Source organism: Mycteria americana, chromosome 1 (genome assembly GCF_035582795.1).
Source record: "Mycteria americana isolate JAX WOST 10 ecotype Jacksonville Zoo and Gardens chromosome 1, USCA_MyAme_1.0, whole genome shotgun sequence".
Lineage (NCBI taxonomy): Eukaryota > Metazoa > Chordata > Aves > Ciconiiformes > Ciconiidae > Mycteria > Mycteria americana.
This window is the reverse complement of record NC_134365.1, coordinates 130,684,518-130,710,545: the sequence shown is the minus strand read 5'-3', so window position 1 is coordinate 130,710,545 and position 26,028 is coordinate 130,684,518. Positions and strand designations below refer to the sequence as shown.

The 26,028-nt window shown below is 41.1% G+C and overlaps 1 protein-coding gene across 12 annotated transcripts in view; it reads right to left on the bottom strand.

Moving 5' to 3' along the window:
• Positions 1 to 26,028, bottom strand: part of DMD (dystrophin) — a 1,157,417-nt gene that overhangs the window by 68,916 nt on the left and 1,062,473 nt on the right. For 8 of the 12 annotated variants that reach the window (XM_075520648.1, XM_075520634.1, XM_075520658.1 and 5 more), the window contains one exon: positions 10,705 to 10,766. In XM_075520648.1, coding sequence (XP_075376763.1) covers positions 10,705 to 10,766 — 62 coding nt within the window. Of the gene's footprint in view, positions 1 to 10,704; positions 10,767 to 17,390; positions 17,478 to 26,028 lie in introns of those variants that run through there. The other 4 variants (XM_075520710.1, XM_075520692.1, XM_075520718.1 and 1 more) reach the window with 1 other exon arrangement.

Sequence of the window (26,028 nt, the reverse complement as noted above, 5' to 3'; positions counted from 1 at the left end):
GGATGAGATGGGCCACACACCAAACCAGTCACACCACACCAGAACTTATATGAGCCTCTCAGCACTTGGGAGGCTCAGTACTGGCTACTTGAACATTATCCAGCACCAAATTCTGCTTATCTCCACAGCAAGGCACAGCAACTGGTTCGTAGTCTAAGAAATGAACACTAGACAAAACTGAAGAGAAAGGAGGGGTTGTCTTGGACCAAATCTGGCCAGGAAACTGCATTTGCATCTTTCTCTTCTGTGAAACCAGACTGAGGAAGACGTGCTTATTCTAATCTTGTCCCTGGCTTTGCTGAGGGTGGCCTTAGGCAAACCCCATTTACAACAAGAAGGAAGATAAAATTCACTGAAAGGGAGGCTGACGTTACTGTGGCTGAATTCCTGCCATCAGTACCAGTACCTCGGCTAACTCGTAATTTACAACTAGATTTGGCATACCAAGACTACAGTGCACCACTTGCATTATTCAGAATCAAACTCAGTGAGCGCACAACTCTGGCAAAGGGCTTCTGTTTACGTGAGTAGATCAACAGATACGCAAACTCACTGTGTGCAGCACAAGCTGGTACCTTCATCAAAGAGAATCCAGGTAAGCCATCAAGGCTGCTGTTTTGGGGCCAAGTCCATGAACAGATGCTGTTTCCCAAGTGGCATTGCCAGCTCCTCCCGGGGATGCTATGGGGCGGCTGCACTGGGAACTGAAGAGTGGCAGGGAGCACTCCCGTCTGCTACACTGCAGTCACCCCCACTGCTGAAAAACCAGGCTGCTGCTGGCATGCTTCTGGCCCTACCACCCACCCAGTGAATTCCTGGGCACAGACGCTCCCTGGTATTTGAGCAATCTAGGGACCAATCCCAACAGATCAGTTGGCATCTTATAATTTAAGGGTTTTCTAGCACAGAAATGGACTGTTTGTGCCAGCCAGTTCCAGCACCCGGCAACACTCCTGAATGCATTTAATTTACTGATGAAACCCGTGGGGCCTAAGGAGTTAATAATGGGAAAGTGTTTGGAAAATGTAAACTACTATGTAAATACAAAAAGAACATTTAAAAAAAAATATACTGGCTCAGAATAAAGGTCCACTTAGCCCAATAAGCTGCCTCTAAGCCTAACAGACTCTTAGACAAAGAATATGATGAAAACCAGGGCAAATACAAAACAGTTCCTTGCTGGCATATGCACTGAGGTGCTATAAAGCTGTTTGCGATGTGGTAGCTTGGGTATAACTATCCCAACATCATTTACAATGCTGTACAGGTATAAGTAGCAGAGGGAACACAGTCTCAATTACATTAATTTCAATTAAGCTGTTCTGAATGAGTAATTTGCGGTTTGATAATTCAGTAGTTTTGTATACCTTAATAAAAGCCGTGGAACATTTCTAAAACACGTCTTACAGCAGAAGGGAAAGTTTCAGCTTTGTATATCATTTATTTTTCTTCGCACAGTTCTATCCACCTTTTTAATGGGCAGTTCTCCTGTGTATTGTTCCTGCCAGCTCCCTCTCTCACAATCATCCTGACAGGTCCAGAAGCCTTAACGTGGTGTGGAATACGGTGAGCAATTTAAATAAAGCAACTTAATTTGTCTTGAAGGGAAATTAATAAAGCAGTCTCTCGCAAACACACTGTGACTTCAGTTACATTTTGTACTCCTGTTGTAAATCTGCGCTTGTATTCTGGAAAAGAATATATACTAGGTTATGGCTAGCATTTGACAAAATGAAGAAGCCTTCCCTAAATTTTCCCTGAGTATTCTGAAAAAAGCTTCTCTAGTTATTACTTACATTTTAAGAAATACTAGTAAATATATATGCATATTTCAGGCCTTGATCAGGGCAGAAAGTACGATCCACGAAGACCCTTAATCCTGAAAGCGCTGCAGTTTATATCTATTGTCCTGTACATGTAATACACACTGAATTTGCTACCAACCTTAATGACATTGCTGCCAAGAAGCATCTGCTGTAAATGATCAACAAGCAATGTCAGGAGCTAGTTTCAGAGCCCTCATGTCAGGTTTTGGGAAAGTAGCAGCAATGTCTGCTTTTGGCTCTGCATGCTGAGGGCAAGCGTAGCCGTTGCATGCCTCCACTCCCACCTTCGTTGCTGTTACCAGTATTAGCCCATGCCCAGTTACTGTCCCTGCGTCAACTGCTCACCTCCGGTCTTCGTTATGCCACCACCTCCATGCTCCTGACAGACGGCTCTCTTACCAGGTGGTGACAGTCATTTGAGCTCACTGGATCTTAATGATTTAGCTTTTCCCTCCGCCTACTCCTATGAAACTGCAGGTGGTATCTTTCTTCCCCTGGAGCTACTGCTGGAACAAATGTGTCGCTCTGTGGAGCAACGAAGGGAGCCCAGGCCTCTCCTAATTGGGTTCAAAATATTTCCCTTGCTGGTATATGACCCCATTTAAACGAACCGCAGAACGTAAGACTGTCAGGGAATGAGACTTGGTCACTGGGCTCGGGAGCATTGGAGGTAACGTCACCGCTAACGGCAAGGGAGGAGACTTCCAGTGAGGCAGCATAAGGCCCTGCCTGGCCGCCAGCCCGCCGTTACTGCCGGGAACGCGCGGAGGAGGGAGGAAGGAGGCTCAAGCAGCAGCGACCTTCCGAGGGCCCATGGAAACACCGGTAGTTCCTCCTTCCTGTGGGGTTTTTTTTTCCCTTCCTGGGCCCTGAGGGAAAAAATCTGATGCTTTCTCCACTCCCAGACAGCCCACTAAAAGAGTCAGGGCCCACGAAGCCTTGGATCCAAAACTTTTATCATCTCTGAGCACGTTGGAGAGCTCAGTATACCACGCACGCTTTCCTCCAGCCCCTTCCTCCCGCTCCTAGAAATTATGCACCATCTCATCATATGAATGAAGTGGTCAGATACTTTTCAGCCCTTGGAGTATATAAGACTTTTGCAGGTGGTTTAATGATACTCCCAGTCCTCATTCAGAAGGTAACTTTCAAGCTTTGATCAAAAAGTGTAAATGCTCAAGAGCATCATCTATTTATGGTCTGAAACAACGTAGTGAAACAGGTCACCTAGCCCCTGGAGAGGAACAGACTGAGGAAAAGATCACACAGGAGTATTTGGTGACACTCATAGTGACACACCAGAGCAAAGAGAAATCATGGTTCTCCCATCACTCAGTCATGAACGACCACTCTGTTCAAGGGAGTATAAATGCTTCTAGGGGAGAAAATTTAAGATCACGTTACAGAAGACCTGTAACATGGGGAAGGTGCTTAAGGCAGATGTCTTCGCAGCAACGAACAATTCCCACCAACATAGCAGTAGGATCTCACCATGATCTTCCTAAGCTTCTTCCGCAGCCCTCCCACTGTCGTGGTGAAAGGAGTCCAAAGTGCTAAAGCATCAGTGACTCTCAGAAATCAGGAAATCTCCTTTTGCTTTCTCATTTTCATTATAGACATGACAAGCACCTGCCTTTGCTTCATGGCAACTAATGTGGTAGGGGGAAGGTTATCTAAACAAGTGACCTCCTCCATGTCCATCATGTGCTTACAACATATGAATATGTTCATATTCTTATGTTCATTCATATTAATAACACTGAACAAGAAGTAGTGCTCTTATTACACATGCAGCTTTAATGAAGAAGACTCCAGGCTGCTGATAGGAAGAACTCAAATCAGAAATATTACGGAAAGATGATCAGATAATTAAATCCTAACCTTTTCTGCATAATTCTGCATGTTGAGAGAAATCTCAAAAAGTAAGGGCTATGTTCTTCCTCAAAAGAGCTAAGACAGCCACATCAACACACTTTCCAATGTTGTATTTCTACAGTATTGTAGAAACAGCTGTAATTGCACATAGCAGGTCCTTTTGACAGTGGACAGTCAGGTAAAAAAAAAACACCCACTCATTTGAGAAGCGGTCAGTAATTTGTATTAAAAATTTGAACCAGCTGCTGGAATGTCCCACTGACTACTGACACAGTATCAACGAATAAGACCTTGTACATTTCTTAATTTTTTTTTTTTTAATCCTGCCGTGCTAAATTCCAGATTTCACATTGGGATATGAATATTATTTTAAGAGGAAAACCAGATCCTCATATTCTTGAGTCTTACTGCACAAAGTAAGTTGGTAAGCAACTAAAAGCAATAAAAAAATTAAAGAACAACAATAAGTTTTCAGAACATATTTAACAAGAGGTTTACCATCCAGCATGGAGGGATATTTGTTTTTATTCTTATGTAGTTGCACCTATGACCCAGACAACAGGTTTTAAGTAAGGTGTTAAAACTGAACTGCTTTCCATGGTGGTTCTTAAAACGGACTAACCACTCTACAGTTGTCCCAGCTGCTGATAGTGCTGAATGACCGGGATGTTTCACCTGATAATGTACTGTCCTCTACACCAGACTAATCTCACAGAGTGTTTAAAAGCTCTGGGATGGGCCACACTACCTTCTGTCAAAGGTTGTTCGTATAATTTGTCTCTCACACACACAATGTAATCTGAAGGCATCTCAGGAAGTCTTTTCTACCAGGAAACCACCTTGTTTTTTACTTTAAAGAGGGTGACTTGTTTATATTATTGTCAATATTATTACAATTGCTTTTTAATTAATGAGGACAAAACACAGCCATTTCACTTGATTTTATGGACAGTAATTTTCTCACTGCCTGGACACCATCAAACTGAAAAGAGCAGCTTACATCCTTCAGGTGATCACTATCTCAAGAGTAAAATTTGGCAAGTCAACACCTAACTTCTTTGAAAGAAATTAGATCTCATCTGGTCAAATCCTCGACTTCATTTGATAAGATTTACAGAGTTTGGGGTTTGGTTTGGTTTTTTTCTTTTTTCCACTCTCAAATATTTGCAAGGAAAAAAATGTGAACCTACAGTGATACACCTCAAAACCTGAAAGTCTTACTCAACCATACTTTGTGACATGCTCATATAGCTGTTCATAAACACACTGCCTGCAGTGGATAAACTATTTTGGAAATTACATGTCACTGTTGTCTCTGACAATGCCTACCTAACCGAGGTTAAAAACTGTTTACTGTACAGTCCGGAATAGACCATAATTCCACTACCAGACACTAAGCTTTCATGTTTCATCAGGCATTAACGGCACTCCGACTTTTCAAGAAGCTCCATCTCACATCGATTCAATACAGCTGCAATTCCCTGACCAGCTGATAAGAATGCTGGGTTTCTTCCTGCTGCCCAAAACCCGTATATAAATCTTTTAACAATGCCCTACAGTGACATATATCACCTCTTTAGGAATTGTAATTTAGAAATGCAAATGAGACAAATGCACAAAGGAAAGAAATTAATCAAGTAACACTGCTTAATATCAGTTAAGTCTCAGCCATTGACTCTTTTATTGTAACAATAATTAATGCTATCATCTACATTGCTTTGAGAATAAATAACAGTAAACAGTGTTATTATACATACAGACATACAGCTTAATCACCCTCCATGAAGAAATACGGCATGCTGGACTAGACCTGTCCCACTGAGTAAGAAAGCTGGTAGTGTCTCTGCAAATTTGTAAGTGGGAGGTACTCAGGGCACCAATGCTACTGATTGCATCTAGACCAAGTGGATGAACACCACAGCATGTGCCAGCATCCCGATAACCGGAGCAATTGACAGGACTTTTGGAAATTTAGTTTTAGGATGCAATAGCTTTTCTTCAGCCCAAGCTTTTCTTTTGCTTTTCTTCAGCAAACCCAAACGTGTAGGAAAGGATATGGTGTACACCTGGGTTACACCCCATTATGGGGTTGGGATGTGAGCAGTCAGAAAGGTCAGAAACCCTTCATGTGCACTAGATGAGAAGTAGTCATACTGGAAAATCCTAAAATAAATAAATAAATAGCAGGCAAACAACTTCAAAAACATTAATGAAAGGTGTCCATTTGCAAACCAAGAGTGCAATAGTCTTGAGCAAAATGTTCCCATACTGGTCACCTATTCCATCATAGAACATTACTTTACTCTCTTTATAATACCCTCCTTCACTGCTACTACGCCTGTGGTTTCATTTTCAAGGGATGCAAGGTTAACCTCTACCACCTAACTTCTACTTCTCTGCCATAGTTACGTTTACTGTCTGTCAGGTCTATGCCTATGCAGGATGCAATCACACACGGTTAGAAAGATGACCTACTCTAGGTCTGACTACTATCCAAGGTTGACAGAACCCAACCGATCCTATTTTCTGAAACAAGAAGTTTTATTATTCAGATTGTAGTTAGCTTGAAAAGGACACTAGTGAATAAGCAACCTTTAAAGAAAGACCACATGTATGGTCTCACTGGATTTCAGGAGAAATCAAACGATTGATGTGTGCAGTAGGCGCATGTCTTACTAGTACGAACATGGAAAACAATTAGTTGAATATGAATAAAACCTCATCTTAAATACATGGTTTAGTAGTTTGTAATAAAAACTATTATGGCAGAGAGGGGCAATTTAGCCTCTTCAGGCAGCACTTCAGAAGAACAAATCAAAATACACAAACCAAAAAGGATAAAGTTTATCCAGCTTGGTCACTTGGAGCTGGAAGCTCACATTGCTGCACAAGAGGAGCCAGCCACAAGATCAACACAGCAGCTGCTACCAAAAGCCCAGTAGAGGCTCAGAGGTACCTTCCAGCATTCTCCCACCTTGTGTTAAGCAACTCCATCATCTCGTTCACGTACTCCACAGAGAACTGCTCCCCCATTCCTCCAAATTAAATTGAAAGCTGTCACCAGTGCACTGCAGTCTGCAAGGGCGAGGGTGTTTTTCACCCTCTTGTCTTGCCTTGGTGAATTAGGAGAGATAAACAGATGCACACAGCAACATTTCTGACTGCATCCTGCTACTGCAATTACTGTTCACAGTGTCAATAATGTACCTTGAGGAGACTCGTACTGACATTACATGGGAAGGCTGGAGGAGGGGGACATTAACAGTATGGCATGGCAGGCCAAGTTCTCCTGGGCCACCACTGCAAAGGTTAGAGTCATTTTCAGCTTAAAGGCAAAATACTATCATTCTGAGCTAAGCTGCCTGCCATTAAATGTTCACTCTCAGAAGACAACCTGAAAAAAAATTAAGCAATCCCAGACCATTTTGATTCCTGCTCTTCCTGTCTCTACCCTCACCCACAGGTCCCTGAACTCTCCAGGACAATGAAACAACACAAATTCTGATTTCAGTGATGCCCTGGAGGCATCATGAAGGATGAGAAAATTTGTGAGGGGGCTGTAAAAGAACGGTGTAAAAAAGCAGATCTGCTGCAGGGGAACTGCTTTTGGAAAGAAAAGCAGCTGGAGCGGTTCTTGCTACTTCGAAGACTTTCAGAGGGAAGTTAGAAGAAAATGGGAGTGGTTCATAACGGTGTAAATACAAACTGGGGGATGTTTGTCATCCCCCTGTTGAACATAAACTGTTCGACAGTTTATTATGTACCTTTAAGTAGCCATAACTGTGAATGAAGAGTGAAATTGCCCAACTTCAGTCAGGAATAGATGCTTCATTAAAACTGTTAAAATTGCTATGTTGTTTAAATAATAAAGAGCAGTCTAGAGCAAGCACTTTAGTATCTTAAAAGGAAAAGCTTCTGTTAAAAGAACAACCAGTGAGAAATTTCTGATACACACATTAAATTTCAAATGTTTTACCATTATTACTAGTATCTTTATAAATGGCCATGGTTCAACAAATCAGCTCAAAGAGAATTTGAAAATGCTTCCTTCATGGGCAGGTTATTTTTTTTTTATAATTTCTTCCTATGGGTTCTTTCTGCTTTCTCTGATGCAGTCCCTATTGAAGACAGGACACAGGACTTCCTGGACTGACAATCCGATCAGGTACAAAAGCATACACAGCATGTTCCTACCTTCTTTTATTAGTAGCAAATAATGCTCCCAAGTAATTTAGCTTCATTTTTATAAATACCCAAACCTCTAAAGACAGAAAGCCGAGCCAGTAAGTTGCAACTTGGAATTCATCTATTTTAGCTAAATGTAATGCAGCAATTTGTAGGTGTGTGAATTGGATATGTGAAGAATAAAACTAACATTACTCCTTTTTCTTACAGAGGTGTCTCTTGTGTCTCAAAGTAATAGGCCAATGAGGAAGATTACCTTGTGCCAGGTTGCATCTCCTCATTCACTTAAAAAAATTAAGCTTTCAGTAATTCGTAAGAATTTAAATTAGACATAAGGATCCCCTAGCAAATTATGATGTACTGGCATGCATAGAGAGCTACACCACATAGCTCAATTATCCCCTACAGGCTAAGTGTAGGAGTTGGAAAATGGAAATGAAAACTCTTGACAGCATTGATGTGCTTGGTCTCACTTTTTCTGCATTTACATGGACTGTAGAATCCATGTTTTCTACCACATTTTTAAAACACATACATACTAAGCTCTTTACTAGCTTCTTCATACGAATGAGAAGCAAAATTTGGATCCTAATGTGGGGAAAAATAATAGGATCTAATGAGTATGCAATACAAAATCGACTTTAATAATATCTTCTCAGATAAAATATTACTAAACAGTCTGAAAAGACTTCAAACATCCCATTATTACCGTTTTGACCTGAGGCAAGGCAAAGCACTGCATATACATCAGGGGTTCTGTTCAAGACTAAACGGGTTATGCTTGTATTATGCAATTTGTATGAGAGTTAGGCAATGATGAATACACCCAATTCAAAAATAAAATAAAATAAATTGGTAGGTTTTTCAGTAGCACTTTTATCAAAGCTTCACCCCATGTGGCAGTACACAAATAATCACCTTGACTAATCTGTTTTGTACACATATATGAATACCTAAGCTTACTCGTAAAAATACACATTATGCATCCTTTGCTAAAATCAGTGTCGCTTCCATATTAACGAGCAGTTGGTCTCAGCCCCAAAAGAAATAAAACTAGCCAGAAAGAGGACTGCCCTTTTGGACATTCCTTGCTCCTGAAAAGGAAAACAGCAGGATTTTATAAGAAAAAGAAAAAGAAACAAAATCTGCCTAAACATGTTCCTTCTTTATGCAGTAAGAAATAAGGGTATCTTAAACTCTTGACATTTAGGTGATACTCATAGTGATAAAACTCAGTTAAACTAAATGCAAACTGACTTCAGTAGTCAAACATCTTTTGAACTGTTGCCCTGAACCCATCAGGGTGCTTTTCTCCCTTATATATAGTTACCTATTCACTTCGTGATATTCAAGAGTACTCTAGCTGAAAAAGGGAGATACCAGAAGAAAAGCAGTTGCAACAGGACTTTAGGTCTGACCAACAACAGTATCAGAAATATCATGCAATCTCTAGATCAAAGGCGGCTGCAGACTCAGAGTGGGGTTCAATTAACAGGCAACTATTTGAAGATCTATCTGTATTAAAGGGATGTCTGCATGTGCAATTACTATTTGTCCTGAATCTTTTAAACCACTCACTTTAAGAGTAGAAATATAAGAGAGGCAAACAGGGCAATACATTATAATTAAATGGCAAGTCAATACTTGTCTGCTTTTGCATTTGGTTAGCCTGAACTTACACATCTTATATCCTTTTTTGGCATACAGAGCTGTATTCTGGTTAATTTTTAAACACACTGCTGCCACAGTGCTAATACTATAAGGAAAAAATCTTCACACTGTTTCATTCCATTTTATCATATCGCTTTTCTAAAATATTTATGGTATGCCTTTAACTGCAGAGCACCATAGAGATACCTGAGTTAGCTCGAAATAGATTATGCTGGCATAATTAGACTGTTTTCAGCAGCTAAACTAGAGTTTAGCAGGAGATAATTTAAGCTATTTTTCACCATGGTAAATAAGCCTGCATGAATGCTAGATTTGACTGCTCCAGTGCTCAAGCTGGCTTGTTTAAAGCCGGTTTATGTACGTGTGCTGTACAGACATAACCTCCTTTATGAATGCAGCATATTCACTGATACTTCTTTTAGAGAAACAGCTTAATTTTTATTATACCCTCTATTATTTATTAACAGGCCCACTAAAAGCAAGAGTTAGCTATTAAATGGTCTGCCAAGCAGCCTATACTAGAGCATGGATTGACCTATTTTATCTTATAGATGTGCTTCTGTTAATAAAATCCAAAGCTGCTAAAAAATTTAAAAAAAACCCTCCACCAGAGAGGCACATCTGAAGTCATAATAAGCATGCAATTTGGGTATTCAAAATGACATCATGACAGCTGCCATGCCTTCCAAGTATTGAAAGTGCTTTAAAAATAAAGCAGTGGTAACGCAGTTTGGCAAATTGCTTCAATTGGCTTCCTACCATCCAAAAGTCAACATTAACAGCAGCTTCGTTTGATTTTTTCATCTGCCTTTTGTAAAGCAGATTACACAGTGAAAAGATTCAGGATTTTTTTTTTTTTTAAATTTCGGTCCCAGTCTTTCAGTAAGAGTTTGCAACAATGCACCCAAATTACTTCGTAAACCCAGTGCACATTCCAAACATGCTAATTGAAATATTATTTTTTCCACTGCATGTTTGAAATGTGTTATGATGCCTTACGTATTTCCCTTGCAGAAAATTTTAACCTTGATAAAAGCACTGCCTCTCGCTTTCACTTAATTTTGGTTTTTTACTACTTCTGGAAATCTTTGCCTTAAAAATCCATTTGATTGGGAAAAAAAACAAACAACTAGTAGAGGTGTCTTACCTAAAGACTGGTAAAGCTCAGTCATCTTGGGATGATCCCAGCACGTTGTTTGCGTCTCATGGCTACAATACAAAACATGAAAGTTAGCAAAGTAAAATCTCTCTCTCCATTGCACAGCAAGTGATCCAGGTTGCACATCTGAGCACAGTGCCAGACCACTGCCAGCAGCCTGCGCTGCTCTGGCACAGAGTCTCAGCAACGGCAAGCTTGTCTTCTTTCAACATAAGATGTTAACTCAGAGCGCTCTATTTAGGCACGGGCTCAAGAAACAAAATTAAAAGTAGTGCTAATATTAAAAATACAGCAAGTATTCAGATATGCCATAAAGTTTTGGAGAATTTGTAAGCACACCAACCAATTCTTAAAACGTCTTTTCTTCATATGGATCGTTCTCCAGTTCCTCCAAACTTGGGGCCAGACATTTACAAGGGCTTAGTTCTTAAAGCGTTTATGGAGAGTCTGACCAGATACTGACATCCATGGTATTTTTGGCCTGCTTTACCCTATGTGCTCTTTCCCATGCGGTAGGTAAGAGCTACCCAATGCAGCGGCTGCAATCCTTCCTTTCGGTCCAAACATCTGCACTAAAATCCCCATGCAACATCCCACTGACTCACCACCAGCTTACACCGCTTTTCAGGCCAATGCGCTGCACCCCCCACATTGATGGTCTCTTTTAGCAAAGACTATTGCTGCTCCTCTTGTTCCCTGGGACTCCCAGGCCCTTTCCCTTGCCCCGGAGGTCCCTGTGCAGTGTCAGGCGGCAGAGCTGTTGGGAAGCCAGGGAAAAGCTAAAGCGGGGTTATGAAACGCTGCAGTATGACTAGAATGTAAATGGGACAGTCTGCATTGAGGCTAGCAGTCTTCAGCTTTGTGACACAACATGTCGCCAAAAGACATGCAGTGTGAGAAAGCCAACAAAATAAAGTGTTAGCGGGTGTAGTAGCAACTCATGTCTCCCAAGGTTACACATTTTATGATTTTTTTTTTAATGACAGCATAGCTAGCGTGATCATGTTTCCATTAACGTAGAAAACTTGAAAGAAAAGTCTCCTTATCTATCCTGTAGCCAATGACGTCCTGTTCATGCAGAATTCAGCTACATTAAGAGACGACCATGAGTATTCACAAAAAAAAATTTCTGGAAAGCCTACGTAGCACACAGTTGCTAGCAATCACATTTGCAATTTCTGTACTTAAAAAGCAGGCATCCTGGTTCCAACATGTACACATAATTCGGGAGAAAATATGCAGGAGAGCAGGACCCGATCCACAGTGCTGAGGAGCTCCTGGAGCACACACCTTCCACCCTTCCAGCTCCAAGAGACTAAACCACAACCCAGCCAGTGGGTTGAACACACCTGTACACCTAACTGTGTGCTCAAAGACTGATATGATGAGGTTCTTTTAGAGAACAAATGGTCTTTGAGTTCTCTTTTTGAGGCAGCGATGTTCCCAAGTACACTGTTACCCTTTATAGGCTAAGAAGGTGTAAAATTTTCAATGAATCACTTCAACACCACCCCTACTCAAGGAAAAAAGAAAATCGTGACATGTTTTCTTAGTATGATTTAATTTCAGTCTTAAAAGACAGGCTATTTATTTGATCCATGTGAATACTTTACTGGCCCAGTAACCTCTATATATTCAGTAGCTTACTATATATAATATTTCCAGATTTTGCTCTGTAACTGCAAGAAAGAATGAAAGGGATCACAAGCACTAAGCATAAGGAAAAAATGCTGCCATAGCGCTGCCCTAGTTGAGCCCAGGCTTTTAAACAAGCCTTGTCTCATCAACCTCAGCATCCCCTCCCCTTCCTAATTCCTGCAGTGGCTGAAGGCAGTGAAAGAGGGAGGAGGACACTAAAAGAGCTAAAGTCTTGTTCTTTGCTCCAGCAAAAAATGAGTCCTGCAAAGGGAGGTGGCTGCAATCACATTCAGAAATCTGAGCCTGGTCTGTTTTTTTTAAATGCAGAAACTGGGTAGCTTCAAGTGAAAACGTGCAGATCTGAGCCACCAGCACCTGAACTCCTGCATCTCCTACCACACTTGGTATGGGCAGGTTCTGCAGAGAGAATGTAGCACCAGCAGCTTTTACCATACCCAGGTATAAAGTGCATTTCTGAAGAAAAACAGAACCAGTTTTGTTTACACATTGAGTCCCTAAAAACTTGGCTACCTGAAGCATCTGCTTATACAATGGCAGCCCAAAGGAAAAGAGGTAGGGAGCGTACTCATCACTCAGGTGAGCAGACCGCAGACCCAAATAAACATTCAAACCCACAGACCTGGAACCACAGTCTGTTCACACCCAATGTCAGTCCCAGATAACGGTGCCACAGGCATAAGCCTGACTGCCCTGGCTTGCTTCCCCACAGGCAGGTAGCCCCAGAAGTGGGGGATATTTGAATAGCAACTGCACCATGGTCTGTATGCCAAATCATGTAGTAAAAATGAGAAAAAGAACTTATGCACACAGTTACAAGAAACCTCTGAAAAGAATCTGCCTGACTTTCCCTATTAAATTAGTTTGGTAGCCCCAGGTTGTTCTATGGATAAACCAGACCACTTCAGACTCCATAGCTGTTAACCTGGTAGCCTGCAAAGGCATTGATTCCCCATTGAAATATTTAAAAGCCATCAGATATCTGGCAAAGTTGTATCTATACAGGATCATGGAATCCCATGCCTGTGAACAAAAGGATCATTTTAGATATGGGAAACTATTAGGGTTAATCATTAATCAACATTACATGGATGAGTAATTTACTGATTTTTAATTTTCATTTTTTATGGTAAGGCCTAACCATATATCAGGGAATTCAGTGTGTATGGTTTAAGCTTATGGCATTTACTACTCTTCCTGAAAATACATAACTGATTTTCCTAAGATCTTGTAAACAAAATTTCCATTGCCAAAGAAACATTGGACTCCAACTCTTTTCAGGTATTTTTAATACCAGGAACCCCAAACCACTACTCAGTGTGCTTTTCTTTCATGGTATAAGATTAATTCCCTTGGAGATGTACATTTTATAAGGAATGATTTTATTTGCTTTTTACCCCTTTCTTTAGGTTATAAAATCAAGTCAGTAGAGACCCTAACCCTTGCCCCTGCCACCTTCCCAGCAGTGACTACCCGTGGGGCAGAGTGCCCTGCACCCGGCTGGTACGGCCACCCTCGGCAATTCAGCAGAGATCACTCATCCTCGTACCCTGTACGAGACCCAGCAACGGACTGGCGAGCCGTCGGTACACCTCTGCGCTCTTGCAAGAAAAAGCAAGGGTTTTAAAGAGAACTGAACCTTGGTGGCTGTGATTTCTGTAGAGGTTGAGTGCCCGTACCGAGCCAGGGCAGATTTTGCTGGTACTTTACATGCAGAACACACGAAGGCTGCAGCTATTTTGCTCCAGCTAAAAGGCGTTTGCCTCTCAACTGAACGTTTTCAGCTCAGAAAGTTATCAACAATTCTGCACACAAGGGCAGCTCCAGGAAAGGTTAGATTCCATTGAGGCTATTCTTCATAAGCCTCTTTGCCATTTTCAAAGGCCATTTAATTGTGAGCTTTGGGGTTGGACCGGTGGGGGAGGATTTGTGTGTATGCCCTTATTGTGAACACCGTCTGAAGTGAAATGCCAGCTCAGCAGTTTCAGGCAGCCTCAACCACACTTGGGAATGCTGTAGCATCCTTAATAGATCTGCAGCAAAGCATTTGCCAGAGTTTCAAACTCCAGTGAACAAGGCCCTTTACAGAAAGGGCCTTGCAAGTCAGAAAGACATGAAAAGTGTAGTGCGAGTCCTCTTGACTAGCAGCAGCTAAAGCAGGGTGAGAATGTGTGCAGAAATAAGTACTCAAGATGCTTTTCCAACGAACCACCAACATAAAAAGGCATCAATGCACGCAGCCAGTAGTTTTGCAATACTGCACATGCTCAGAGGATACATTTTTCAATTTGGCTCTACATTTAGGTCAACTAAATTGATCACTAGCTTTTAAATCATGGACATTTTGCAACAAATAAAAATATAAGTGGGCTCACGTGGCGTTATTTTTCTCTTTCTCACCTGCCTTAAGCTGCAAAGGTGGAAAGGAAATTAAAACCAGGCTTGAAAAGGAGAAGAGCAGCAATGGATAATGGTGACACCTAGGCGCTGGTGTGACTGGCACGCTAAATACACTGATAATTCAGTGGGATGAAAGCATAGTCTTCACTTAATACATCCTTTGGGAACCGCAGGACCACTTCATTAACGGATGATTATATTATATTAGAAAGGATAATTTTTATGTGGGGAATTCTGTCACACTATGCCTGTGTGAACTCCTCTGTTCCTGCCAACAGCAGAGAGATTTGTCTCTCATCGCTGTCAGCAGAGCCAATAACACACAGGATTGAAAACCTGAAATCAAGACATGATATCCTAACCGACACGCTAGCTGAATTACAGTTCCCTTGTTATAACTTGATCAGTTTGGACAAAATATAGTTATTTTATCCTCTTTCCTTTTACATTACTTCTAAGCAACACCAGCAGCGGGAAGAGTGGAGAGCAATGCTCCCCCCCCAAATTCCTGCACAAATTCCCCCACAAACATTCCTGCGCAAGCCATACCAAAACATTCGCAAACCTTTTAACTGTTTTTGATTGCACTCCTTCTCCCTCATTTTTTTTTTTTTTAATATATATCTAGGATTCAGTCTCATGGGTATTTACTGCTCGGCTCTAGAGTCTAGCACTTTAGGTTACAACTGCAGAGTCCTTTTTAAACTCTTACATCCCTCTTCATTGGCGATACCAGAGACAGTTCTGCCACGCTTCTCCCCTCACCCTTCATTAGAAAATGCGACGTGAACTAGATGTGCATAGATGTGCACAGAATGAGAAATTCTATCAGGTAGCGATAAATAAATAGTTACATACACTTACAAAAAAGACGAAATTAAAGTAATATTTTACAAAGCACCAAACTGATCCATTGTCCAACAACACAATTTACAATACCTGTCATCTTCTGGCTTTAAGATGAATAAAAGGTTATTCCAACCACCTCATGACTGTTGTCAAAAAGCCAAAATAGACATGATAGAGTTGTTTGCATTTTACTAAACTAACCTAAATGCAATTGAAATTGTTTGTATGAATAGACACTACCGCTCATTTGAAAGAAAAATGTTTTCAACAGTAGGTGACAGTGATTGCAAAGAAGACTTAATAGTTGTCCTCTTACAGTGTTTCATTAATTCCTTAGATAAAACAAGTTACTGCTATGGAAAGTATTAGCAATGTAAAAAGGTGGCACTCCTTTGTGCTTTACAAAGGACTACTGTTTTCATCTGTAAATCTAGAGAGTACTGATCTGTGCAGAGATTATTTCTGTTTAAGCCACGGATCAGTGTCTTTTCAGCAGGAATGTGACTTTAGCGTGTTTTATTGGCTTTTGCGAGATTTATCAGACTGCTGAAGGCAGGTACCGATATATATTAGTTTCTTGCCGATGCAGGAAATGAATAGTCGGAGAAGGGCAAATATCAGCTGCCAGGTACTGAATAGTAACTCTTTTTTTCCTCCTCTTGATGTTAAACATTTATTTTGTATACTCTCTCACGGGCAAGGATTCCTGCTCCGTGGCTAAGGCTTGGTGAGCCGCCCCCCCCCAGCTGTTACTCTCCACTGATCTATTTGCTTTTCAAAGCCTATCCTCTCCACTTCTGCCAAAGCAATGTCACTGCAGGGTCCTGTCAAATCCAGGCTCAAAACAGCGATGGCCTCAACCAATTCCTTAGTGCTAAAAGGTCAAAGATCCTACATATAACCATGTTTCTTGCTTCCTCAGCTCTGCACACATACGCCTGCAAAAACCTCTCCTCAGCCCAACTTCAGCTTAAGATGAGGACTGGGGACACTGCCGGTGTCCCAGGCTGCAAGATGTTTTACAATAGGTATTAAAAGACAACATAACGTACCATGTAACAACAAGAAATATAGCACTTACAATGCAATAGCCCAGAGGGAATTCCCTCCCAGCTTCTTCTGCCTATTAACTTGAAAGACGATTTCTAAGCATGAAATTACTGGAAAAAGTAATACAGCTCTAAGCACGTTTGTTTCCGGGAATTCTGTTAAAGTTCACGCCTGAAACAAGTTACAGGACACGCTACGTGCTATACAGGTAGACGTTCTACAGCACTGCGCTACCCCTTAAAACCTGAGGAATAACGAAAAGAGCCGATTCCCGTCCTTTCGGCACCTCCCGGGAGCGCTCCACGTCTCCGGCAGGTCCAGGACTTCCCGGCCCGACTTCAGGGTGCCACCCTACCGGCCCACATCCACACAGGTACAGCCACGCGTGTGCGCGATCCCACACCGCCTTGTCCTACGCCTTCCAACTCGAGACATCCAGCGCGAAACTACGGCCTCGGGAGCAGGGAAAGGCGTTGAACTAAACGCCGTTTCCAGTTCCCAGAAGAAATCGGGCGGCAAGCGGACCTTTTCAGTGTAAGAGATGAAAGGTACGCCCGCTCCCCCCTACGGTCTGTAAGGACGAGGGGTAGCCACGCTACTCTCCCCTCCCCGGAGCGCGGGATGATCACGGACACTCAGCCGAAATACCCGAGAGCCCCCGAGCCGCCATCCCGCCCCCGCCGGCACCTGCCGCCCCGCGCCCCCCGCATCCCCCTCACCCCTTGAGCTGCTCCCTCATGGCGGCGACTGCTCGGCGGCGCCGCGGAGGCAGAAAGAGCGCGGCCGCCCAGCCCCGCTGCGGCCGCCCCGCCGGCAGGGAGGGCGGGAGGCAGGCAGGGCGGGAAGGGGCGGCGCTTCCCCGCCCCGGCCCGGCCCGGCCCGGCCCCCCCCCGGCTGCGGTGCCGGCTCCGCGGGGAGCGCCCCGAGCAGCCGCCCGTCGCCATCAGCCGGGCTGCGGGGCGTCTGAGGGCACCTCGCCCCCTTCCCTGCCTCCCCCTGTGCTGTGGCATCTCTTCTGGCGGCGGGATGCGGCGGCTTGAGGAAGCCCTCGGGGCTTCCCCGGACTTCGGGGGGGTTTCTTGGCGTTCCCCCGGGAGACGGGCGCGGTGGGAGGCTGGCGGAGCAGCTCGCTTTCCGCGGACTTGGGAGGAAAACTTAATTAAAATATGCACCGAAGCTGGGACGGATTTGAAATGGGCCTTACCGTGGGTTTTCGCTTTGCAGCTGTTAATTCCGGCGCTTAAAATGCCAAGTGGTTTATTTGTGAGTGAAATCAGGTAATTTAATTTCTAAGGGCTTGCCTTGGCCTTACTGGGAAGGAGGAGCTTCTCCCCCAGAACTGTCAGAGCAGAAGAAATAGTTCTGCTCATGCTGAGTAACCGTCGCAATGTTTCTTTGTATTAATTCCTGCTTAATATTCAGTACCCAAATAAAAGCTAACAGTCTCCTTTGAGTGTCACAAGCATTTCACATCAGTGCAGCCCGTCTCCTCTCATGCAAGTTTTCCACCTGCGTCCTGTATTCATTAAAATAACGCTGTGTAGAGACCCGAGTCCTTCACGCAACTCGGTAGTTTTTCAAGCCTTACAGACTGTGCTCTCCTGGTAAAGCCACCCAAAATGGGTGCCTTTCAAAGGTACAAAAGAAGTCCCTGTTTTTACACTGGGAAGATGCAGGCCTCAAAGCACAGGAAATTCATCTCACCCATAGTTTCTATACCACAGGTATATCCCATAGACGGCTCTCCTATTCCATCGATGTTGGTAAGCACTGAACTTGGTGGGTTTTATCCTAAGTACTGGGACATTTAGGGCTCCCCCGAAGGCTCCAGGTAGATGGGTTATCTGGTTGTAGGGAAAGCTCACCAAGCAGTTCAAGGAAAGCCCTCATCTTTTTTCTAGAACCATTAAAAGTGTAGAATGCTCAAGGTTCAACCCCTCAGGCCCCCAAATGCAAATATAAAACCTAATGGTATTAAATATTAAGTTCTCATAGTTTCTAGACAATTTAATTTGTTTAAAAGGTCTAATTCACAGTTTCCAGTTACCTATGACCTACAACACTACCCCAACATGCAAAGAAAGAGGATTCATTTTTGTGTAAACATAAATCGCTACATTCAAGCTTATTAGACTCTGTGAGAATGTTCCATTTACTTCAGTGGACCTGGTTCAATTGCTATATCGGATAGCTTAGTTTTGAGGTGAATGAACTGGCTGAAGGCTGTCAGTTGTGTTACCTCAACAGCCTCGTCTTTTCCCATCTTTAGCTAAGTTTTAAGAAGTGAGACATCTCTCTCTCAGTCTTTGAAACAGGATGTTTAGGATATTACTCAGGAGGAACCTCACGGTCTATGACAAGGAGAGAGCAGCTGCCCGTGTCATACAAAGGGACTCAGGGTAGCCAGAAGCCTGCCATTTCACAGCAGAAGTGGTTTGTTTTCCTTCAAGAAGTATCTAGTGCCGATACACATTCCTTCAGTTTTTGCTGTTTCTGGAGTTTCCTGGTCCGCCTTAACAGAAGCTTGATGCTGCTATTATCGTGTTGGTCTTCTTTCCCATACAATAGTGCCAAGTAATAAGAATTTAAAAACCAGTCTGATTTTCTCATACTTTGCATAATCTTCTTTCTCCCTGAGTTACAAATAAAGCATTGTATTCAATTAGACTCACAGCAGGTGAAAACCCCAATTAGTGAATCCATTTTCTTGGCTTTTTTTTCCTACCTTACACCCACACACCACTTTTTTTTTTTTTTTTTAAACAATAAAGGGGAACTCTGAGTCATTCCTCAATTGAAAAGCAAATTAACCCTTTGATCTCCCCAATCAAATTATTACCCACTCAAGAACATCCAGGGGAAAACAAGAATGTTGAAGGATTAAGGGATTAAGGCCTATTGACTTTATAATTTGCTTTTATAAAAAAAAAATTTCTATTTAATGTAGTTCTGATTGTTGTCTCCAAATTCACAAAAGCTTTTAGCTGTTTTGACCGACCTCAAAATTATACTTTTGCTGTATAAGGTACACAAGTAATATCACTTTTATTCCAAATTATTTTTAAGATACCCATAATTTATTACAAAAATGTATTTTGTTTGCAGTGTAAATGGTTACTGTCTTTGACATTTGTAACTGAAGCCAATCTTTATGCCATACTTAATTTTAAGCCATTTATTTGATAAAAGACAGTCTTCTTCCTGTAGAAAATAAAACAGGATTACAGAGTAAGCAGAATTTTAATTCCCTGTGGTGCTTTTTCTTATCCAAGTGCTATTCAGTCAATTTGTACACCTACACAGAGACCTTAATCAGAAGGAGAACAGTGTTTGTTTCTTTTATACTGTAGGTTGGTCCTGGACTGTATCTAATCAAGATATCTGTCTCTTCAACTTTTAAAAACACCGGGTGCTTCAGGGGAAATCACAGCTCCCTAATAAATGAGGGATAATAATTAGAGACTGGCTTATTACCCCAAAACTCTTTCAGGAAAAAAAAATTAAAAGATTAAATGGATTTTCAGGTAGCATTCCTTGCTGTCCAAACGGTCACTGGAATCTGTGCATCTGAGAAGCCTGATTTTTCAATTTTACTATGTTCTTCTCAGAATTTTGTCCCTTTTCTGCGGGGAAAGAGCCACAGACATACACACATTAAAAATAATAATATGAAGATAAAATAACTGATTCTTAAATAATATTGTTTGAGTATAAATCTTCATAGGTTTCGTGAAGGAGATCAGCATCACTGCTCCATGTTACTGACAGATACAGAAACCTGAGGGCAGAAATTGGTAGGGCCTTGCCTAAAACCACTTAGTAGGGCAGACATTAAGTGTACAAGTTTGCTTGTAAGTTTAGCACTTTGTGAGTTAGAAACTAAAGAGACATTTCTTTAGTTTTACTGTCATTGAAAGTGAAGATACAACATTTTCCTGTTACCTAAGTCTTGCTTCCATAGTTCTGTGAAGTGTGTAGTCCTCCTTGTAAGTATGGCTTTACTATTTCTCAGTTATCTGGGTAGTGGATTAGCAAGCGCCTGCCTTGCATATAAGACAACGTTGTGGTGCCCTGTGTCAGGCTGGCTAATCCATTATGCTGTTTGAGTCTATTTTATTTTTCTTGGTACAAATAAAGACTAAGAATCACTTGGGATGGCACGATGACACTTTCCTGGATCATCTGTGTTAAATATGCTCCAAGGGCTGACACGTCCAGGATTTTTTCAGTATTTGTTGATAGCTCTCTCAGAGGAGCCAAGAAGAGAATACTGGTTTGGCTGCTACTGGTTTGGGATTTTTTTTTTGGCTGTTTCCACATTACCACTGGAAGCACATTAAAATACTATAAATGCAATGAAGAAAATAGTTTTGTAATTCTGCATTCATTTTCCCCAACATTGCACTGTAAATTAAAGACCTACTAAAACATTCATAGCTCTGCATACTTATAATCAGTTATTTACACCATGGGAGAGTCGGGGAAGGAGCGTACCACTTTCTGTCCAGAGGGAAACCCAATCTGTGTCCTGTATGAAGGGAGATTAGCAGGTGCTTCTTCTTACACAGGGCTCATTCTCCACACTGTAAGGCAGCCGTGTAACTGGCAAGCGGAGCTCACAAGAATTTACCTGACATGTTTCACTGAGATGTTCTTGGAACAGACAGAGTAGGAAGAGGAATCCTTATTATTTTCTCTTTTTTTTAAAATAAAACTAATTCTGCAGTAAATATCACAGAGCCTTGCAGCAATTTAATGCACAGCACGGAAAGTATTGGTACACAGCATGTGTGACAGGAGTACGTCTGTTCCTGCCAAACGCAAAACGGCACAAACTCTGCGTTCCTTTGGGCTGTACCTGCTTTTACTATAGTAAAGACACCTGATTAAAACTGAAATCTTAGTCACCCTACAAGATGAGTATCACGGAGCCTCGGGAGCAGTCTGTGTGTGCCTTATGTCGCACTGCATTGCATGCTGTTGATAAAAGATGAATGAGAGTGTGCCTGTCATTTTGGATATGTTAGATATACATATGAATTTCATCCTGTTGAAATCTTGGAGAGGCTAATTTGGAGAGACTACTCTCTTTTTTTAAGCCAACAGTGACAGTTTAGACACCCTGCAGTAGCAGAGTGTGTGCTCAGTCTGCTGCTAGGTGTATGACCCTGAAAAGAGGAGCAGAGTGAGACTGAGATTAAGTAAAATTACATGCATCGCTGGATGCGGTGGATAGCACATCCAGGTTCCACCAGGCTTATGAGCTCTTCAGCTAAGCACCCGTAAATACCAAGGGCTCTTTTCTCCCTTCCATACCAAACCACAAGAAATAAAGAAAATTAAGAAAGGAATAACCCCTACTGTTCTGGGATGGAGATGAACTGGGGTGTGAATAGTCCCAAGAATGGGAAGATCAAGAAGCAAAATGCTGGCAAAATGCTAGATAACTAAAAGAATTAAAAATCCCTCTGAAGTAAGGCTTTTGGAAAGCTAATAACAACAACAACAACAACAAAACTATTTAAAAAGGCTTAAAATCTACCAGCAGAAAACTTACGCCAAGCAAAACTGCTTGCTGATCTTTACAATCTACAAATAAGACTTGAAAAATAATAATTATACCATAGTAAATTCTTGGTTTGAGGAATCTGTATTGGCAAAATGAATGGTTATCATTTCAGGGAGTAAGGTTGAGAAAAAATGCAGACTAATAAGGATAAATTAAACAAAACAATGACGGCAAACTCCATTTCTTACTTTTCTTTGCGTGCCCAGTTAGAAATAAATGACTGTTTTGCCTCCTGGGGATTAAAATAAGCAGGATTTCATAAACTCTCTTGCTCACCGACTCTCTTTTCACCTCAAAATCTTTCTTTCCATGCATAAAATTATGTGTGGCAAACACAAAAGCTGGCTTCCCAAATCATTAACTTCTCTACTGTTTCCTATGAATGTATAGATCTCGATAGCAAGAAACCCTGCCTCTTGCAGTCCTACTTCACTCAGGGCCCAGAAAATCTGATGTTAGCTACTGGTCACCCTGCATTCCTGGTCCCTAACAAGCAGCCCTCCCTTCCAAAGTTTTCCACAGATGTTAAAGGAGAAGCATGTCTTCCTTTTTTACTAATTTACTTTTTGGTTGCATTCCATAATAAATCTATTTTTGACAGTATCAAATCTTTTTTTTATGACTAATATCATACAAACAGAAAAGTTTTTCTTTCATTGATGACATTTTTCCAAAAGGTAATATACAAATGCAATATTACCTAGAAGAGAAAATACTCATTTGGGAAAAAAAGCCACTTAGATCATGCTAGGAGATTATGTGCTGGGATGCTCCAATGGTAAGGCTGCACTTAGGCAGTAAAAGAAGAGGACAATGAAATCTATTGCATTTTGTGACAGGTATATGCAGGTATGTTCCCAATCAGACCACTAGCTAGGCAAACTTTGCACCTTTGAATTAATGCATTCATTTTTTGCTGTCTCTGTTTTAGCAATGGATGCTTTGCTGTGTTCTCACAGAACTTTAAAATATACTCACTGTTGCTTTAAAATATACTTTGAACCTGTCATAACTACCATATTGTTTTCTCAACAACTATAATATACTATACATAACATTATAATATATAATTTTAACAACAAGAGGCCCTGCCTATTTTTATGTACACACTAGGCTTTTCCATCACCTTCCCAAATATGTCGAGGTTGTTGACCTTAGCAAATATGAGAAGTTTGAGGTCTACTCCTAGCCTTCTCCCTAGATTGGCAACACAGAGCCCTGATGTGAGAAAGCGATGGTTCTCCCTCCCTGGTAAATCAAATTTGCATTGATTTAATTTCAAAACCAGAGAGTCTTTAGCTTCTCCCAATACCCTGGTGTACCAGGAGCAAAGCTTAGTCTTCCTGCATAGCATGATTGCTTTGCTCTCTCTTCCTAAATGTCTTATGTGGGGATCCAGAAATCAGAGGAAAGTGCAGCACTGCACTTGGGGAAGGAACCAGTCTAGAGAAGTTAACGGGAGGAGGGGGCAGCTACACCTAACTAGCCTCACCAGTAATTCCATCCAGGCTACCTCCTTCATCTGATCCAGGTGACATTTCTCACGGTTTATTTGCATAGAAACGTAGCTTCAGGTTTAGGGTTGCGCAACTATTCCCAAACTGAGGTCAGACTTGGTAACAGCAAGAAAAAAATTCTGGAAAGGAAAAGTTTCTCATCTGACATTTCTGAAATCAAAACTTTTTATTTCATTTCAAAACAATATTCTATGAAAAATTGTATTTTAATTTGACTACAAAATGAGGCAATTGTTCATACAGCTCTGGCAGTGCCCTTTAATGGCAAGTGACAATAGCCTCATCTTGTCCATGCCAAAGAGTGAAAATTAGTGTTTATATAGAGAGTCATTTGAAACAAATATAGACGTACAGATACCTACATTAACTAGTGCTTCCAGAGCCAGATGAATCAGTATCAGCTACCATGGAGCCATGTCCTAGGGCACAGATATTATTTTATCCTAATTGCATCTAAATGTATGTTAGCACTTAAATACTTCAGTAAAGAGGGATACAGAGGAATTTTGAGGTAAGATAAAAATTATTTCTTAGCTAAGTGTAAGAAAAGGATTTCATTCAAGTCTCCTGTGGCAAGTTCAATCATTTACGCTTTGGCACATGCTTCACATAATTCCAGACAGCTTCTGTTCCTTCCATTTACTTAACTATAATACGGTTCTTCCTAACAGAGTAGTCCTCCCAGCTTTTGCATTGAGGTATCTTTGTGTAGCTCCTTCTGTCTCTGGCACAGGAGCTGGCAGTTAATTCAGGAAAGAATCCTGTGGATGCTAGCTGATAGAAAAAAAGTGTTGCTAAACTATATTGCACAGTTTAAACTTTATGTTTAACAATGTAATAATGGCAATGCATTTAATAGAATTCAACATCTAGGTATACTTTCAGTATTTCATACGTTTGAATTGAGCCAAACCTCTCACGGTACATCTCAACAAGGCTTCTAATAGCTTGCAAATCTACCAGCACACCTTCATTCAGTTCTCTGATCTCTGTTATTAAACAGAAAATGGAATCTCTTAGTGAAAGAATAGACCTGCAAAATGAAGATTCTCTTTCTAGCAACATAGCCAAATTTGCCATGAAAAACGTGCAATGAAAATCAGACATACCTTGGCTACACAAGTCAAAGAGCCTTGACATTTATGGCCAAAGGTACACAGATGACTTTTAGGACCTACCATAGTCCATTATTAAATTAAGGACAATGGTGATTGTGTGGAGCTCAAAATCAGCAAAATAATTTTTTTCTTTCTATACTGAGCATTTTTCCACATTGAACTAATCAAACAATTTCTAAATTTGTATTTGGAACTATTTTCTTTATCTTTAAGAAATTGCTTTCAAAAGTGCAATCTAAATCCTGAACAATCCACACAGCCCTGAAATGTTAAGGATTTAAAACTTGGTTATGGTCCATATAAATGTTCTTAGACCCCTGCTGCTACATCTAACTCCCTCGAACACATTGTCAGAAATGTCAACCTACAATTCTACCATATCAACATCTTTAGCTTTTCTAAAATAGGCCAGACTTAAAGAGAAAATTAGTAGTGCTAGGACTAAGCAGAGTTACCTATCTTTATCATCTCCCTCACCACATGACAGAGAATGCCAGATTATTTTAGAAGTTCAAAATACCTAATTCCATATTATCAGTCATAAGAAAAATCAGAGTTTTTGTCACCTTCCTCTCAGGAAAAAAAAAGTATTACATTCAACCAAGATTTATCTGTATCTACATACTACACTACAAATGCAAAGCATGCACAGGATCCAAATAATTTGTTTATTTAATAGTGTCCACAAGTTGGAATTTTATGCTGTCATAAATTTAATAGACATAGATAATATATTACCTACTGTGTAGAAGATGATTTTCTGAGTGTCCTTAAAGTTAGAAAGAAGGATCATCTAAACTCACACCTCCTGTCTTAGAAAACTTTACAACTGTTTGAGCATTCATCCTTAATCCCAAAATAACAAAATCAGTCTGTTATATCAAGAAAATATGGTGTTGTTTTAATTACCATTCTTCTCTCGAGGTAAATAATTTTCCTTCAATTACTATCAACAGCTCTGGCTCGGGGTTGCCAGCTTTAGAACCAAATGCCATTTTGCAAAGAATTAGCACCACTTCAGTTAATGTCTTTACACTAATACGCATCAGCCAAGGGAAAATAAAAAAGACCTCCAACTTTAACTTTTAAATAAAAACTGGTTTAAGATATGTGGTGTTTAAATACTTTTGTACTTTAGTAATGAAACTTATTT